The 17,682-nt window shown below is 47.0% G+C and overlaps 1 protein-coding gene across 1 annotated transcript in view; it reads left to right on the top strand.

Moving 5' to 3' along the window:
• The window catches only part of DNAH6 (dynein axonemal heavy chain 6), a 178,265-nt gene that overhangs the window by 27,578 nt on the left and 133,005 nt on the right, over positions 1-17,682 (top strand). The window contains exons 18-26 of the mRNA XM_054032513.1: positions 5,533-5,652; positions 7,745-7,925; positions 11,296-11,392; positions 11,629-11,824; positions 12,435-12,599; positions 13,835-13,948; positions 15,185-15,310; positions 15,412-15,567; positions 16,339-16,500. Coding sequence (XP_053888488.1) covers positions 5,533-5,652; positions 7,745-7,925; positions 11,296-11,392; positions 11,629-11,824; positions 12,435-12,599; positions 13,835-13,948; positions 15,185-15,310; positions 15,412-15,567; positions 16,339-16,500 — 1,317 coding nt within the window. The remainder of the gene's footprint in view (positions 1-5,532; positions 5,653-7,744; positions 7,926-11,295; positions 11,393-11,628; positions 11,825-12,434; positions 12,600-13,834; positions 13,949-15,184; positions 15,311-15,411; positions 15,568-16,338; positions 16,501-17,682) is intronic.

Below are 17,682 nucleotides of genomic sequence, written 5' to 3'. Positions count from 1 at the left end.
CTCTCCCTAGCTTTCCTTGTTAGTTATTGTTATAGTTAGTTGTTAGTTATAGATTTAGTATAGCTTAGTAGTTTAATAGCTGTTACAGAGTAGTTATAAGTAGTTAGCGGGGGTAAGGGGGTTTTCATCTCCCTCTTTCCCCCCGGCGTGCAGCTGGGCTCATGCCCAAGGCTCCTGGCTTTAAACCATGCGCGACCTGCACTAAGCCTATGCCAACGGAAGACCCCCACGATTCTTGTCTAAGGTGTTTAGGGGAGTCTCACCAGACCAATAAGTGCAGGATTTGCAAGGCTTTTCGGCCCAGGACCAAAAAGGAGCGGGACTTTCGTCTTAAACAGCTCCTTATGGAGGCGGCACTTAGCCCAGATCCTCCTTTGGCACGCCAACCTCCGGCATTGAATGCCTCGGTGCGCAGCGCCCCGGCGACGGCCTCGGGTACTGCACCGCGAGGAGACGCGGATAAGACCCCACGGCACCATCCTCCATTGGCACCGCATCCACCACAAGCCCCTCGGCGCCGTTCCCTGTCTCCGGGTCACAAGAGACCCCGTAAAACACAGGAGACTGCCACGCAACAGCAGGCACCGGCGCCCCCCGCACCGGCTGCGGAGTCGCGTCCGGCATCGGAACGTCCGAGGTTACAGGCGCCATCATCGACACCGTTGACTCCGGCACCGGTAGTAGGGCCATTGAGTCCGGTGCGGACTGGCTCACCACCCCGTTCCCTGGTTGAGCCGTGTCTCCCGTCTACGCCGGAGATGTTTGCGATGGCGAGAGACCTCATTGCCCTCACGGAACCGGCAGCGTCTCAGACCGCGGCACCGCATCCGCTCCGCACGGTGCAATCCAGGGGCAAGCCTGCCCTGCTACGCCCTCCATCTCCGAGCGTGGATTCTCGGCACCGCTCCTGATCTAGGAGCAGGTCCCGACGCCGCTCGCAGTCCTGGCACCGGTCTTCATCACGGCGCTGGTCGTACTCGCGGCCCAGCTCTTCCTCCTGGCACCGGTCCACCTTTCGGCACCGACCCGAGCATCGGTACCGCTCAGAGTCCCGACGCAGTTCCTGGCACCGGTATGAGCGCTGATCCCGTTCGAGAGGCCGCTCCCGGCACCGATTCTACAGACGGTCTTCTTTGCGATCCAGATCTGGATCCCGGTACCGGTATGGCCATCAGCAACGTTCTCGCTCCCGGTTCCGCTCCCCGGCATCGCGCAGAGACTGCTCTCCTGTGGACTGGCACCGTTCGGCACCGTTCCAGGAGGAGCCAGGGCAATCACGCTCGGCATCGCCCTGGCCCTCAAGATCTGCGTCTCGCTCTTCTGAAGGTGTCTCCCGCTCAGCCTATCCTGCTCAGGGTCAGGCAGCGGACGACCTGGGCCATTGGCAGGATGGGGCAGAGGACCCTAGACAGGACCCTGCACATTGGTCTTTCTGGACCCCATGGGCATATCACCAGGCACAAGGGGCTCCACCAGCGGCCTCTCGCTCAGCACACTCAGAGCCCAGGGTACCGGAGGCCACCATTACCCGTCCTCCCCCAGAGGGTATTGAGGCTCCTGTGCCAATGCCCACGCAGGCCCCACGCCCCGGTACAGGGGATCCTGGACATCAGGGACCCTCGGACCCAGACCCACCTCTGGATCCTTTACCCCCTGAGGCATCTTCCTCATCTTCCCCAGATGAGGCGGTGGCGGGCACGACAACCTCAGGCCCACCCCGATAGACCTCCGTGTCCACCAAGACCTGTTACGTAGGGTGGCACGGAACATGGATCTACAGGCAGAGGAGATGGTGGAGGACCCGGTGGTGAGCATCCTCTCTGTTGATGCCCCATCCCGGGTGGCGTTGCCCATCATTCGCACGACCCAGGCTAACGCCAACACCATATGGCAAACCCCTGCCTCCATCCCACCCACTGCCAGAGGGGCAGAGAGGAAATACTTTGTCCCCTCTAAAGACCATGAGTATCTCTACACCCACCCTCAGCTGTGTTCACTAGTGGTCTCCTCAGTGAACGCAAGAGAGCGCCATGGTCAACAGGCGGCAGCGCCCAAATCGAAGGACGCCAAGCGGTTCGATTTGTTCGGACGCAAGATCTACTCGGCAGGGGGTCTGCAGCTCATAGCCGCAAACCAACAGGCGCTCTTGAACCGCTACGATTACAACTCATGGAACTCCATGGGTAAATTTAAGGAGTTGGTCCCGCAGGACTCGAGAGAGGAGTTTGGGGCCCTAGTAGACGAAGGTAAAAAGGTCGCTAGACATAGCAGACTCTGCCTCTAGAACTCTGGCGTCAGGTGTAGCCATGAGACGCATTTCCTGGCTCCAGGTGTCTGATTTGCCGCCAGAACTGCAACAGACCCTACAGGATCTATTTCATGGTCAGGGACTGTTCTTGGACAAGACGGACTTCCGGTTGCAGAGCCTAAAAGACTCTAGAATCATCATGCGCTCCCTGGGGATGCATGTTCCAGGACCCCAGCGCAGGCCCTTTAGGCCCCAGCCCCAGAGGTTCTACCCTCCTCCTCCTTGTCCAAGACAGGACTTCCCCAGAAGGCGTAGACGAGGTGGTAGAAGGAGGTCGACCGGCCCCCAACCCGGTCAGAACCAAGGCCCTCCTAGACCACCTTCAGGGCCTAGACAAAATTTTTGAAGGTGCGCTCGAGGATGGCGTACTAGCCACCACTCAGGATCCATTCCCTTTATTTCGGGATCGCCTCTCCCATTTCCACCGTGCTTGGTCCCTTATAACCTCGGACCGTTGGGTTCTTCGCACGGTGGAAGGGGGATACGCTCTCCAGTTTTCTTCATCCCCCCCCCTTCTACCCTCTCTCCCCGTCCCTCTTCAGGGACCCTTCTCACGAGCAACTCCTTACACAGGAGGTTTTTACGCTCCTTTCTATGGGGGCGATAGAGGAGGTTCCATCAGAGTTAAGGGGCAGGGGGTTTTACTCCCGCTACTTCCTGATCCCCAAGACAAAAGGGGGTCTTCGACCCATTTTAGATTTACGCGGACTCAACAAATTCATGGTAAAGTTGAAGTTCCGCATGGTCTCGTTGGGGACCATTATCCCTTCCCTGGATCCTGGAGACTGGTACGCCGCCCTCGACATGAAGGACGCATATTTTCATATAGCAATCTACCCTCCGCACAGGCGCTTCCTTCGATTTGTAGTAAACAACGTACACTACCAATTTGCCGTCCTTCCCTTCGGCTTGTCCACGGCTCCGAGAGTGTTCACCAAATGTATGGCCGTCGTGGCAGCATACCTTCGTCGACAAAGGATACAGGTGTTCCCGTATCTAGACGACTGGTATGTGGCCACACCAGGGAGCAGCTTCAATCCTACGTCCAAATCACACTACAAACATTCCACAAGTTGCGCAGCTTTCTCAACAAAGAAAAGTCTACTCTGGAGCCAACCCAGAGAATAGAGTTTATCGGGGCAGTCTTAAACTCCAGACTTGCCCGCGCTCTTCTGCCAGACCCTCGGTTTCAGACCATCGCAAACATCATCTGCAGCCTCCAGGGCTTCCCGACTTCCACGATAAGGAAGTGCCTCGGCCTGTTGGGACACATGGCTTCTTGCACTTACATAACCAGGCACGCCAGACTTCGGCTCCGCCCGCTTCAGGCCTGGGTGTCATCGGTGTACCGTCCTTGTCGGGACAGCCTGAACATGGTGGTCACGGTTCCGAATTCGGTCTTGATCTCTCTCAACTGGTAGCTGAACCACAAGTCGGTGTGCGAAGGAGTGCTGTTTCACACCCCACAACCCTTCCTGTACCTGGTCATGGACGCATCATCTCTCGGTTGGGGCGCTCACCTCGGGGAGCACCAAACGCAGGGCCTGTGGACTGCATCCGAACTAGCTCTGCACATCGATGTTCGAGAGCTGATGGCAGTGCGCCTAGCCTGTCAGGCGTTTCATGGTCTCCTACATGGCCGTTGCGTGGCAGTCCTCACAGACAACACCATGGCCATGTTCTACATCAGCAAGCAAGGGGGAGCCCGATCGTCCCTCCTATGCCAGGAGGCCATTCGCCTGTGGGAATTTTGCATCGCCCACTCGATACATCTCATGGCATCGTTCCTCCCTGGAGTCCAGAACACTCTAGCGGACCATCTCAGCAGGTCCTTCCAAACGCACGAGTGGTCGATTCGCCTAGATATCATCCACTCCATCTTCTGGAGGTGGGGATTTCCCCAGATCGACCTATTCGCCTCACGCGCCAACAGGAAGTGCCACGTGTTCTGCTCCCTCCAGGGGCGATCTCTGGGCTCCCTGTCAGACCCTTTCCTGCTACCGTGGAAGGACCAGCTGTTCTACGCTTTCCCTCCATTTCCACTGGTCCACAGGGTACTGCTCAAGCTACGCAGAGACAAGACACGTATGATTCTAGTCGCTCCAGCTTGGCCAAGACAGCACTGGTACACCACGCTCCTGGAGCTGTCGGTACAGACTCCGATCACGCTTCCCTTGTGCCCAGACCTGATCTCTCAGGACCACGGCCGACACTGTCACCCCGACCTGCAATTGCTCCACCTTACAGCGTGGATGCTGCATGGCTAACTTGGGCGGAGCTACAATGCTCACATTCCATGCAGCAGGTTCTGTTGGGCAGCAGGAAACCCTTTACATGGGCCACTTATTTGGCCAAATGGAAGCGCTTCTCCTGTTGGTGCGAGCAGCGGGCCACGCCCCCCTTGCAGGCGTCGATCCCACTTATACTTGAATATCTCCTATCCCTAAAACAGCAGGGCCTGGCGATATCTTTGGTCAGGGTGCACCTGGCTGCTATATCGGCGTTCCACCCAGGAGAACACGCTTCCTCGGTCTTCTCTAACCCGATGGTCGTCAGATTCCTCAAGGGCTTAGACCGCCTATACCCACAGCTGCGTCAACTGGTTCCGGCGTGGGATCTTAACCTGGTTCTTTCCAAGCTCACGGGGCCCCCGTTCGAGCCATTGGCTACCTGGTCACTCCTTTACCTATCTTGGAAGACAGCCTTCCTTGTAGCCATCACTTCAGCAAGGCGTGTTTCTGAAATCCGAGCGCTCACGTCCGAACCTCCGTATACAGTCTTCCATAAAGACAAGGTGCCGCTTCGCCCCCACCGGTCTTTGGTTAATATCAAACATTAGAACTAGAAGAACTAATATCAGCTGGATGACTGCATAAAACCTATCTAGAACACCTCTCCTGCAACGGTGTACCCTTTTTGCAGGCGCTTGGGTCTGTTGGGGGTTGGACTAGGTGACCTCCTGAGGTCCCTTCCAACCCTGATATTCTATGATTCTATGATCTGTGCAGAGCCATTTGCAGGATCAGGGCCTAATTTCTGTGATTTGGAAAATATGTTATGAAATTATAGCATACACTTCAGCCAAAGTTTGATTCAACTAAAACTTTAGGCAACAAACCATTTGTATTGAAATAACATACCTTCATCCATTTTATTTTGATCATTGCTAGTGGAGAATCAGGTCCCCAGACAGTAACTGACAGACTGTGTACTTCTTATTTAAGGTTCTTCTTGATGACAGCACTATTAATGTAGCAACTATAGCCTCCTCACGATATGTGGGCCCTCTGAAAGCACGTGTTGATGAATGGCAAAAGCAGCTCTCCTTATTTAGTCAAACATTGGTGAGTAGCAAACAACAAAACAGCTTCTTAGGACTTAGCTTGAGTCTCAAATAAAGGACAAAGTGGCGGAGTTCTAGTTTATTTTAAAATACCGAATATGTTGAAATTGCTTGAAAGGAGATCTTTTTTTTTTAACCTAATTTTCAAGGTGATGTCTCAAAGTCCCCATTGATCTTATATTTGTTGGGAAAACCATCATTCAGAATGTGTCAGTGACTTACACAGTCCAAATAACGAGTTTATATTTGTTTAACTTTCACCCTGGGAATGCTATCTAACTGGCAAGTGAATGGCTTCTGCAAATTGGAAGTGTGTGTTGGCCTCAAGCAGAGAGAAGCTAGGGTGCATAGTAAAAGCATTCAGTAGTAGTGGTATCAGATCTCTCCAGGTCTTGGTGTGGGTGGTGGTGGGTCCAGCAGCCTATGGGAGGCAAGGTCCAAGCCCCTTGCGAAGTGGGCTAGCTGGTGCCTTGCTGCTGGAGTGGGGATGACAAGGTCAGCTTTGAGTTCTTGACATGAGGCACTTCTTGCCAGAAAGTGTGATAACTGGGAGCGATTCTGGGTTGGGTACATGTAATTGAGGGAAAATAGTGGCCAGTTCATCAGCTGTGGGGTGGACAGGGCTAATGTCATGGGTAGAGGAAGGGTTCTGCACTGAAATACTGCAGATGATCAATTGAGGATCAATATACAAGGCCCCGTTGGCCTAAATAACACTTGAAGCATATGGACCTAAATTGAAATGCCCGTAGTATAAATGATTGGAAAATTATTCAAAATATTGAAACTAAAGGAAAATGTGAATGTGTGATTTTAAAATTAGCAACAGTAAAACATTAATATTAGAAAGAGAAGCAACACTGGCCAGCTCTCTTCCTCTGCAGACGTAGCACTGGGAGGGGCTCACACAGCACTGGTCAGAGCTGGGGGAGTTTTTTGCAACAGGAGAAAACAAGAGGTCCTAAGCATGCTCAGGTACGGGAGAGGTAGCAGGGTCCCAGAGCTTGGGCTGCAGCCTGAGCCTGAATGTCTACACTGCAATTCAACAGCCCCTTAGCCCGAGCCCTGCGATCCCAAGTCAGCTTGCACGGGCCAGCCACGGGGTCTAACTGCAGCGCAGATATATCCCCAGGGGCCAGTATCACCTGGAAGCGGGATTGTGCCTATCCTGTGTCCCCTTTGTGCCGGCCTAGCTGGTGCAGAGAGGCTGTAGGGTAACAATGAACAGAGCCTGAGGCTTATTTCTCTATAATTTCTCACTGTTGCTACCACCATTGCAACTCCACTGATCGCACCAATAGCTGCCGGTGCTCTGTAGACCTACTCTGAGCAAGGTTAGGGGACACGGTGCTGAAAATGCTGGCAGCCTGGAGCTCTGCTTACACCAACGCTTCTAATGTTGCTACCACAGTAGGAAGTTTGGGGCAAAAAAGCCTTGTGGAGATACCACCTCATAGTATGACATCTTTGTGCTGCTGGAGAACCTGATTGGCCTGCAATATCCAGCACCATCCTGTTAATCTTCATGCAAGGGAAGAAGGCAGCAGACCTGCAGTTAACCCTTTGTTTCCTGGTGGCCAAGTCAGTCTCTTGCAGCCTGTCACATGTCATAAAATAAAGGTTCTTCCCAAGCAGCATATATTATATCCTTTATTTTCTCCCTTTTTAAAAAAATAAATCACAATTTAAGAGAGAATCTGACAAATGTCCAAGAAAATTTGCCAGATTTTTCAAAGCAGCCTAGCATGTTATCAAATAGAGTTTACTTGGTGAGTGTATTGGAAACGTACGTTCTTCGTGACCATACAATTTGCCATGTAGAAAATGATCTTAGGAGATCTTTGGAGGATGGGGGGCAAAGTGCACACTGTCTCATCATGTGTCTGATAGTTGAGCCAAAGGGCTAAAATTGTGTCATGAGTATTGAAGTTTTGACAGGCTAAGGGTGGATATCTGAAATCTTATGGAGGATTCATGTTTAATATTTGTGGATTTTCTTCTGCTTCCTAATTTGAAAATTCAGACTGTATTTCAATAATTCTCCTTTGTAAGGATGGGGACTAATTGCTCAAGTTTTCCTTTTTTTTTTCTAGGAAGAGTGGTTGACATGTCAGAGAAACTGGCTTTACTTAGAAAGTATTTTTAGTGCTCCTGATATACAGAGGCAGCTACCTGGAGAGGCAAAGATGTTCTTACAGGTGGATAAGTCCTGGAAGGAAATAATGAGAAAAGTTAATCGTCTGCCAAATGCTCTTCGTGCTGCTACTCAGCCTGGTATAAAATAATGGTGTATTATCCCAATCAATGTATAAGCCATTGTGGGTGATGTTAATCCTTATTCAGCACTTGCTAGACTAACACTTATGTCTGTTAGTAGGATGAAAAATACCTGTACTGCTCCTCCCCAAGGCCAATCCCCCTGCAGCGTAAAGGAATAAGACAATTGTGTCCTGTTTACTATGTACTGCATTTAATTGCAATATGTTGTCAATCAACTTTCTGTTTAATATATATTCAAAATGTGACTTGCTATAGCTCATTTGCTCTCTTTATGCATTCTCTCCCTACTTTCACTCTGCTTTCTCTTCTCTTCCCACTCATAATATATATCTTCCATTATTGTTTTCAGTATCCTGTCTCCTTTTTACTTTCTCTCCTTGCAACCGTTCTCTATATTATGTTCTCTACCTATTCCCCTATATTTTGTGTCTTTCTATCAATCAGTTTCCCTCACTGTCATCAAGTGGCCTTTCTACCTCCCAACCACACCCTGATGGCTTCAAGAAAGCTCTGCACACAGCCCATTGCCTCAGTTTCCCCTTTCAGAGGGCTCCTTAAATAAACTCCATACAGGCTTTTTTGTCCAATAATGCTCCTGCATCCAAGGGTCTGCATCTACTTGCAGATGTAGAGCACTTTGAGTTAAACCAGCCTTCTGAGAGCGAAAATTGTCCATGCATGCAGACCTAACCCTGCTCGCCCCAAGAGCCCGCACCGAATAACTTCCTTCCCAATATAAAAGCTGCTTACTGGGCACGTCCTCTGGTGTTTGTCCTTCCCCAAGCACCGGCCGCTGCGACTGGCTACCTTCCTCCTGGCTTGAGAACAGCTCCTGGCTGCATGCATCTAGAGATGCCGGGGTGTCTTCCTTCTCCTCAGCACCCTCGCTCCCGCTTTCCTCCTCCTCCTCCTGCCTTGTTGAACTGGGCTCTGAAGTGTCCATGGTGGTACTCGGAGTGGAGGTGGGGTCGCCCCCCAGTATTGCGTCCAGCTCTTTGTAGAAACGGCAGGTCGTGGAGGCAGCACTGGAGTGCCTGTTTGCCTCGCAGGCTTTGCGGTAGGCATTCCGCAGCTCCTTCACTTTAACCCTGCACTGCAGTGCGCCCCTTTCCATCATGTCCCTTGATATCTGCCCAAAGGTATCGTAATTCCTACGGCTGGAGCGTAGCTGGGACTGGACAGCTTCCTCCCCCCAAACACTGATGAGGTCCAGCACCTCGCCACTGCACCATACTGGGGATCGCCTGGCGTGTGGAGGCATGGTCACCTGGAAAGATGCGCTGAGAGCACTCCACGCCTGGCTGAGCAAACAGGAAGGGGATTTTCAAAATTCCCAGGGAATTTAAAGGGCGGGTCTGATGGTTGGTCACCTGAGGGCAGGACAGTAGAGTTCAAAGTGATGACCAGAGTGGCTAGAACAGGCATTGTGGGACACTTCTGGCGGCGGATCAGAGCGCATTAACAGAGCAGGGCGTCCACACTGGCGCCACGGCGCTCCAGTGGGGGTGCATCAAACGTTATGCTTCTCGCCGAGGTGGAGTACCAGGAGCGCTGTAGCCGTGGAGTCAGAGCGCTCTATGTGCCTTGCCAGTGTGGACACGTCGTGAGTTAGAGCGCACGGGGCTGCTTTAATGCCCCATGTCTAGTTAGTTTATTGATATAAAGCAGAAAGCAAAAATCAGTCTGGAGGCTTCTCTCCTCCCCCAAGTCTTTTCTTTGCAGCTCTTCTCTGCTTTGGCAAGCCACTTTCAATTGTACCTGGCTGGAGTCTTTTCTTACTCTTGTATCCAGTACTACCCTCCTTGTTTTATCCACAAACCAGTTCAATTCCATGCATTTAACCAATTATCAGGGTCCTCCCAGGCCTTTCGTGCCTGTAGTCTCAGACATGATCAACACTAGACAATTAAGTCGGCTTAACTACGTTGCTCAGGGGTGTGAAAAATCCACACCCATGAGCGGTGTAGTTAAGCCGACCTAACCCCCAGTGTAGATAGCACTGTCCTCTGTCAATCTAGCTACTGCTTCTCAGGGAGGTGGATTGCCTACACCCATTGGCATAGGTAGTGTCTACACTGAAGCATTACAACAGCACAGCTGCAGCGGTCCAGCTGTGCCACTGTAGCATTTTAAGTGTAAACACACTGTGAGTCCCAAGTCTTTCTGTTAGAGCCTGGTGACTCCCAGCAGCCTCTGATCTCCCTGAGCATCCTCCACTCAGCTTCCTGTTGCGCTTTATAGCGGAACCAGGCGATCCTTGTCGCAAGCCACCCCGTTACACTCATCTTTCCATCTCTCCCCTACTTCACTAACCTGACTTGTAAACTCTTCCTTAAGGACTTGATCCTGCAAATGCACACAGGAGAGAAGTGCACAGTGGGAGAAATCATTACCATTCTGATTATGAACTATTTAAAACTCACTTTGAATGGTGTCAATGACTTCAGAAGGTGCAGGGCAATGGAAAATCAGACTCAAGGTTTTCCATGTTAAGCATTAAGATCCAGGTACTAAGTGGCACCGGACACTAACTCTTTCATTTGCCAGGGTAGGAGAGTTCATTTTGGATTACAGTAAAATTTGCAGCAGCCAAAAGATTTAGCTTTCTGCTGCTGAATCCACTTTTGTTTGTAGAATGTTAGGACCTTTTTACTGGTTTTTAGACTTCTTTGGTTGTTTGAATCACTTTCTGTCCATTGACATTTTTCATAGTCTACAGAATGTACAATATTTTAAGAAACAAAATGGATACTTGCTGGATTTTATGAAATATTTTCCTGCACAAGGCATCCAAGCCACAGGCAGGGGATCTCTTGTATTCACCACTGAGTACTGCTCGATCTTGGCTTTTTCCAGGGTGGCACAGAAGGATAGAGGGGGGCAAGGCGCACGGGAGCCATAAAATGGCGCACATCCCTGTGCCTGGGTAGCTCATAGCCACTATTACAGCCCAGTGGTTGGAGTAGCGGCCAAGGAGCAGCTGGGTGGCTGTCAAGTGCCCTGACTGTGTTGTGAAGGATGAGTTCTTTCACCTATAACCCTGAGGCAGGATCCTCTGTTTGTTTACTCAGGCTTCATGTGAGGGATAGGAGTTTTGTCCATGTAGCATTAAATTGAAATGAGTTCAGCGGGTGAAGCAGTAATTGAATATGTGCCCCGGTTTCATAGGTGAATTCTTTGCAAGCCCTAAAATGTGCATTGAAATTATTAAAACGTAACAATATTTAGTTTTATCTGGTGAGAGGGTTTCAGCCAGAGCTTATAAAAAGCGGAGTTTTTCCTTGCACTTTTAATCACAGTATTTCTTTTGTTTTTTTTATTCTCACTACACTGTTTTCTCAAGTAATCTTTTTTCTCTTCATAGGCCTCTTAGAGACTTTTCAGAATAACAATGGGCTACTTGATCAAATTCAAAAATGCCTAGAGGCTTATTTGGAGTCCAAGCGAGTTATCTTCCCCAGGTTAGTAAAAGTCATTGCAAACAATCTGTGCAATCTGATGATTGACATCAATAGAAGGTATATATTTGATTTAATGTTGTACTGTGTGCTACTAATACAAAAGGCAAGAATCTTTAGTTATACTATAAAATTCTTCCAAATTGTACTATTTTTAGCTAACATGAGAATGTGTTTTTTTTTTTTTTTAATTTTGTGTCAAATATTTTGCATCTAAAGTTCTTTTGTTTATCAAACAGGTTTTACTTTTTATCAAACGATGAACTCCTGGAAATCTTGGCCCAGACTCGCAATCCTCAAGCAGTTCAGCCTCATTTAAGAAAATGCTTTGATTCAATTTCTAAACTAGAGTTTGCCATGATGACTCCATCTGAGGGAGAAGAAAAGGTTTTTACTAATGATATTTTAGCAATGTTGTCGCCCGAGGGAGAGAGGGTAAGTAAATATTTTGATTACTCTTTTAATCTGTTTCCAGTAATTATATATTTTCCATATATACAGTCCGTGAAAGGAAAAAGTTAGAAACACAACTGTTATATATGAATAAAATACAGAATAGGCCAGACCCATCACTGCATTACTCCAGGTTTATAAGGCTAGAGCTCCTTAGATTTCAGTGGCATTACACTGGCATAAAAATGATAGAATCACAGGACTGGAAGGGACCTCGAGAGCTCATCTAGTCCCGTCCTCTGCACTCATGGCAGGGACTAAGTATTATCTAGACCATCCCATACAGGGGTTTGTCCAACCTGCTCTTAAAAATCTCCAATGCTGGAGATTCCACAACCTCTCTAGGCAATTTATTCCAGTGCTTAACCACCCTGACAGTTAGGAAGTTTTTCCTAATGTCCAACCTAAACCTCCTTTGCTGCAATTTAAGCCCATTGCTTCTTGTCCTATGGAGTAGTACACTGGTGAATCAGGCTTAGTATTTTTTTGCTGTGCCATCAGTGATCCTAGAAAACACCTACAGTATCAAGGTATGAACGTATAAACTCAGAGGAAATAGTACCTCCATGGTTAACACAGCTTTTGATTGTAGGTTGGCTTAGGGAAAGGACTTAAGGCCAGAGGAAATGTAGAAGACTGGCTTAGTAAAGTAGAAGAAGCCATGTTCTCTTCTCTTAGACGCCTGACTAAAGCTGCTATTGCTGATTATCAAACCAGAGTGAGAATGGAATGGGTTGTTGCTGGACACCCATCTCAGGTAAGCCACACTAATTGTTGTGTGATCTTTCTTGCCTACTGTGATAGAATACACCCCTGTGTTCACACTTAAAGACATATAACTTGCTGACCAGTAATAGCATGGTAAAATGTGTCTGGCAGCTTTATGCCTAAAGTTATAAGTTTCCCTGTATGACATTAAAAACCCATGTTCAGAGTCGCGTAGCACCAAACTCGTCAAACATACCTGTCTTGAAAAAGGAGAATATGCTTGTCTTAATTTGGGTTTAAGCAATAAACAGAGTCATCAAGGGAGAAAATAAGGAAAGCGCGCACAGGTGAAAAAGCCATGCAGGAAACATCCTTCCTCTAGCAGACTGCCTGTCTCTTGGTTCTCACTGGAAATGATTTTCAAAGAGGGACTAAAAGACTATAAAAAGGAGGGGCAAACACCCCCAAGACGCCCTTTTCTGTCTCCCTGCCCACCTCGTTCTTTGCACCTGAGAAGACAAAGGAAACAGCCATTGGACTCTGTGGGAGGGGTCCTGACTCCATGAGTTTTGTCAGTATTGCTACTAGAAGCATGTGGTGAGAAACTTTGTTTGAATCTAATACGGTTCGTTAAATTAGGCACTAGAAAGTGTTTTATCTTTATTTTCTTGTAACCATTTTTTATTTTTATGCCTCTTTATTTCTACTTACTTAAAATCTCTTTGTAGTTAATAAACTTGTTTTATTATTTTCTCTAATCCAGTGTGTTTGAGTTCAAGTGTCTGGGCAACTCTAAAGTAATAAGCATTTGTGTATATCTTCCCTTAAAGGAATAATGGACTTAATATATTTGGAGTGTCCTTGGGGAAAATCCAGGACTGGGAGCATGTTGGGGCCACCCTGCAGTATAAAAGCCAGAGCATAACCCTAGTTACACACAGACACTCAGGGTGTGGCTTACATGCTGGACGGTTGTTTGTGGGAGCTACTTCAGCAAGGCATTGTAAGGCACCCAAGGTTGCAGGGCAGGGATGGCACAGCCCTCCATTGGTCTGCATAGCACCCTGGTATGTCACACCTATCCACTTACTTTAGCCTTGATCCTGCAAATATCTAAACATATGCTTAGTTTTAAGCCCATGAGTTGTCCAATTTAAGCCCATGCATGCTTGCAGGATCACGGCCTTGCTTATTTATGTGACCCCATCATTATTGTATCTGAGTTCCTACTCTGCCAACTTCTCTAAGACGTATCGATGGTATTTTTATGTTTCCTTTCTACAGGTTGTCCTGACTGTTTCCCAGCTCATGTGGTGCCGTGATCTGACTCAGTGCTTAGAAGGAGAAGATCATGATCACTTACAAGCTTTAAGTGACTTTGAAAAAATAAATGTTGATGTGAGTTTGTATGTGGGGTTTTGGCATCAAATGAATTTAACGTTTTGTTTGCCATGCTTGAAAATTAGTTTAGAATTAATTTTTAAAAAGAAAGTAAAATTCTGCTAAGTGGCTAAGTCTGTGTATCCAGTCCCGTTGTGAACCAGCTGATGTTCACGTGCCTGAGCCACCTTAGGGCGTACTCCACCAGGGGAATAGTCGTCTTAAGAACAAGTATAGAGATTGTGGCTTCAGCTGAAATCGGTAGGGCTTGCTGCATGGAATTTTGTTCATATGTTCACAAGTCACTGTTTGCTCGACATGACATCAAGAGCAGATGCTGGTTTTAGAAATGCTGTGCTGCAGTCACTGTTAAACTTGCCAGGTTCCTCAGGCCACTATCTCGGGGAGGTCAGTACTAACTAGCGTCCTGCAATAGAGCTTCACAGAAGCAAGATCATGAAGGAGAATCTTGCAAACAGTAACTTGTTCTCCAGCTGCATTGCCTCCATCAAGCCTCACTGACCCTTAACTCTGCTTTGGAGCCCATCTCCAAACAAGGCTTCTAGCGGCAGAAGAACTGAGGGATGGCTTGAGGGGCTGGGTATTTATACCCTGCTTCTATGGAATGATGGCTTTGAGGGAATTGTGAGTGCTCATCTCTGCCAACGTTGCTCAAAACAGTCTTGTGGCCGTGTGACTGGGGCTCAGAGTCTGATTCTGGTGAGCTATGCATAGGGCTTTTTCTGTGAGGGTTAGCCAGAGTGGGTAGAGGGTTCAGTGTGTAGTGGTCAAATGCTAAGTGCCAATACTTTCAAGTTGGCATTTGATAATATTTGGCTCCCCAATGAAGCTGATATTTGGGAAATACAGTAGTCAGCTTCCATGTCACCAGGCTGTTTGATTTTCTGTAATCTCTTAAATGATTTTATATACTTCAGTTGGTTTAGAGCTGCTAAGTTTATATATATATTTTCTTATCTGTGTTGAGAACCGTTTGAAAGCAGTCAAAAATGGGAAGAAATGAATGGAAGCTTTATTTTAATGGCCCTCAGATGTAAAACAACTATATTCTAAATAACCACAATATCTCCAGAAATGGGCAATTTTATTTCTTAAACTTTTACAGCTTAGTTAGAGATGTACCCTGGAGCTGTGCTAATTTGTACCTGCTGAAGACCTGACCACCTATTTTAAAGTTCTGATATTTTCAGTGCCGTGAGAAAATACTTTAACACTTTATTTATTCATTTATAGAGGTTAAATGCACTGGCTGGATTAGTCCGTGGTAGTCTTCCAAAATTACACAGAAATATTATAACAGCGTTGATAACTATTGATGTACATGCAAGAGATATCGTCAGTGAACTTGTGGCAGAAAAGGTAAAGCAACTGTTTATGCCAAAATAACGGATATTTTTGTACAAAATGCTAACTGCTTTGAATCACATTATTCACAAATGCATTGTGTATTATCTCTGTAGGTGGACACTGTTGACAATTTTGAATGGCAAAGACAACTACGTTATTATTGGGATCTTGATCTGGATAACTGTGTTGCAAGGATGGCTTTATCCCAGTATACTTATGGCTATGAATACCTAGGAGCATGTCCAAGATTGGTGATAACCCCACTGACTGTATGTATTTACTTATACTCTTTATCATTATTTAGATAGAGGTTTGTTGCGTTAGAAGTATTAGTAGTGAATAACCCGTAGATAGGTAGTTGGTATTTAGAAATCTTTTAGTATGGGATTGACGTGTAGCACTGTACAAAACAGGGGCTTATACTCCTTCATAGTGTTACCTTTTTGCAGCAAAATAAAACTAAAGTGCCCTGGAAGATAACAGCCTGTTACTATTACCAGTTACACCTTTGGTGAAAGGACTCAAGATGTTCATCTATACCTATGCAGCCAATATTCAACACATCTGGGCATTTTCTATTACGTGGAAAATTCAGGAATGTTTGTGGACAGGCTTTGTACTGAGTTTTTGGCTGCAGTGAACCATCCAAATTGGCATATTGGAAAATCAGGCTCATGTGCAATACGGAATGTAATAACATGGGGCAATGGGAGTTTGACCAGAATGAGGACTTCCGAATTTAGCGCACGGTATGCTAATATACTGAGCTACACTTGTTAATGGTGTATTTTGCACAGTTTGTGCTGATTTAAATACATTAGAGCATATCTTCAGCTGGCGTAAATTGTCACAGCTCCATGGGGAGCTCCAAGTAAGGATCTGCTCCATACTGTTTGCTATCACCTTATACAGAGAGTATTTGTAAATATGTCAGCAGGCTTAGGAAGTGTTTAAAGCAAATCAGAAAAAGTGAAAAGTAGCAGAAGCTTTGGCCAATACCTACTCTTCCCTATGTAACAATACTGTATGAATCTCATCAGGATCGCTGCTACCTTTGCCTTATGGGAGCTTTGCAGCTTGACCTAGGTGGAGCTCCTGCTGGACCTGCTGGAACTGGTAAAACAGAGACGACTAAAGACCTTGCCAAAGCACTTGCCATCCAGTGTGTTGTGTTTAACTGCTCTGATGGTTTGGATTACAAGGTATGAGAAGTAAATGTATTAATATGAGCCATCTCAATGCAGTCAGTGGGATTGCACAGACAAAACTCAATGCTCCATTTGTCCCTGTGAAGTTACTTGTCTACAGTCACATAGGAAATGAATGGTAGAGCTGAGAGTAGAATCCAGGGCTCTTGGGTTTGTAGTCATGTATCTTAACTTCCTTTTGTTTAGCTCTACTACAGTATAAATAGGATCAGTGTGCCCAGCCTTTATAGAATCTCTCCATAGAAATGGCGCTGTAATTTTGCCCTACCACAGAATTAGCTCTTTGCACTATGGCAAAGGAGAGGAGAGGGTGATGAAAAGAAAAAATAAATTGCAGACATGTTAAAATTAACAAAAAAATCTTAATTATCATTAGGAAAGAGTGAGGCAGTCTGGGAAGTTTTTAAGAAATTAGAGCTATATAGATAAATATAAAATAGGTTCCCCTTCTCCATCAGGAAGAAAAGCATTGGCCGCAAGCATTTTGGATGTTTAAAAAGGCAGGTTTGGGGAAGATGTGTCCATAATAACAAGTTTCCCTATCCTTTTGAACTGCATTTAAAAATCTTATCTTGGGCTAGATTCTCTGTTTTGCCAAGATGCGTTCAGTTTCTAGGGGGCTGGTGGTATCAAACTGCCCCAGCCCTGGTCCTGACATAAACCTGTTCTAACATGACAGCTGCCTTTGGTTCCCTAAGGGACCATTCACTAGCTGACACTTGCCATAGGGTGTCCACTCCATCCCCTTCCGACCCGTTTGCCTTATCACACCCACTGCCTCCCTTCACCAGCCCCCTGTGCCAGGTTGACTAGGCTGGTGTAGGAGCTGGCTCCACCAGCTTGACACCACTTTGGAATGCCTTTCTGTCTGGGAAACGCTCAGCAGTGGCCAGATCATGTTCCCTTGTACCAACTGAGCAGTGTAAAGGGAAATCTGGGCACTTTTACTGAGAATTTTGTAAGTCAGCATTTAACGTCTCAATTCTGAGCTGATTGGATCGTACTAATTTTATAAGAAAACAGTGTAGAATAGAGTTCAGGGAAGGTTTTGGATTTCACAAATCATGTGACATCTTTTTAGAGAACATGGACTTTTTTCATACGATTAATTTTAATAAAGATATTTTTCTAAGAGGCGTTGTAATATACAGCATGTGGCAATAAAATAAATTTTTA

Source organism: Malaclemys terrapin, chromosome 6 (genome assembly GCF_027887155.1).
Source record: "Malaclemys terrapin pileata isolate rMalTer1 chromosome 6, rMalTer1.hap1, whole genome shotgun sequence".
Lineage (NCBI taxonomy): Eukaryota > Metazoa > Chordata > Testudines > Emydidae > Malaclemys > Malaclemys terrapin.
This window is presented reverse-complemented; position numbering and strand designations above follow the sequence as displayed.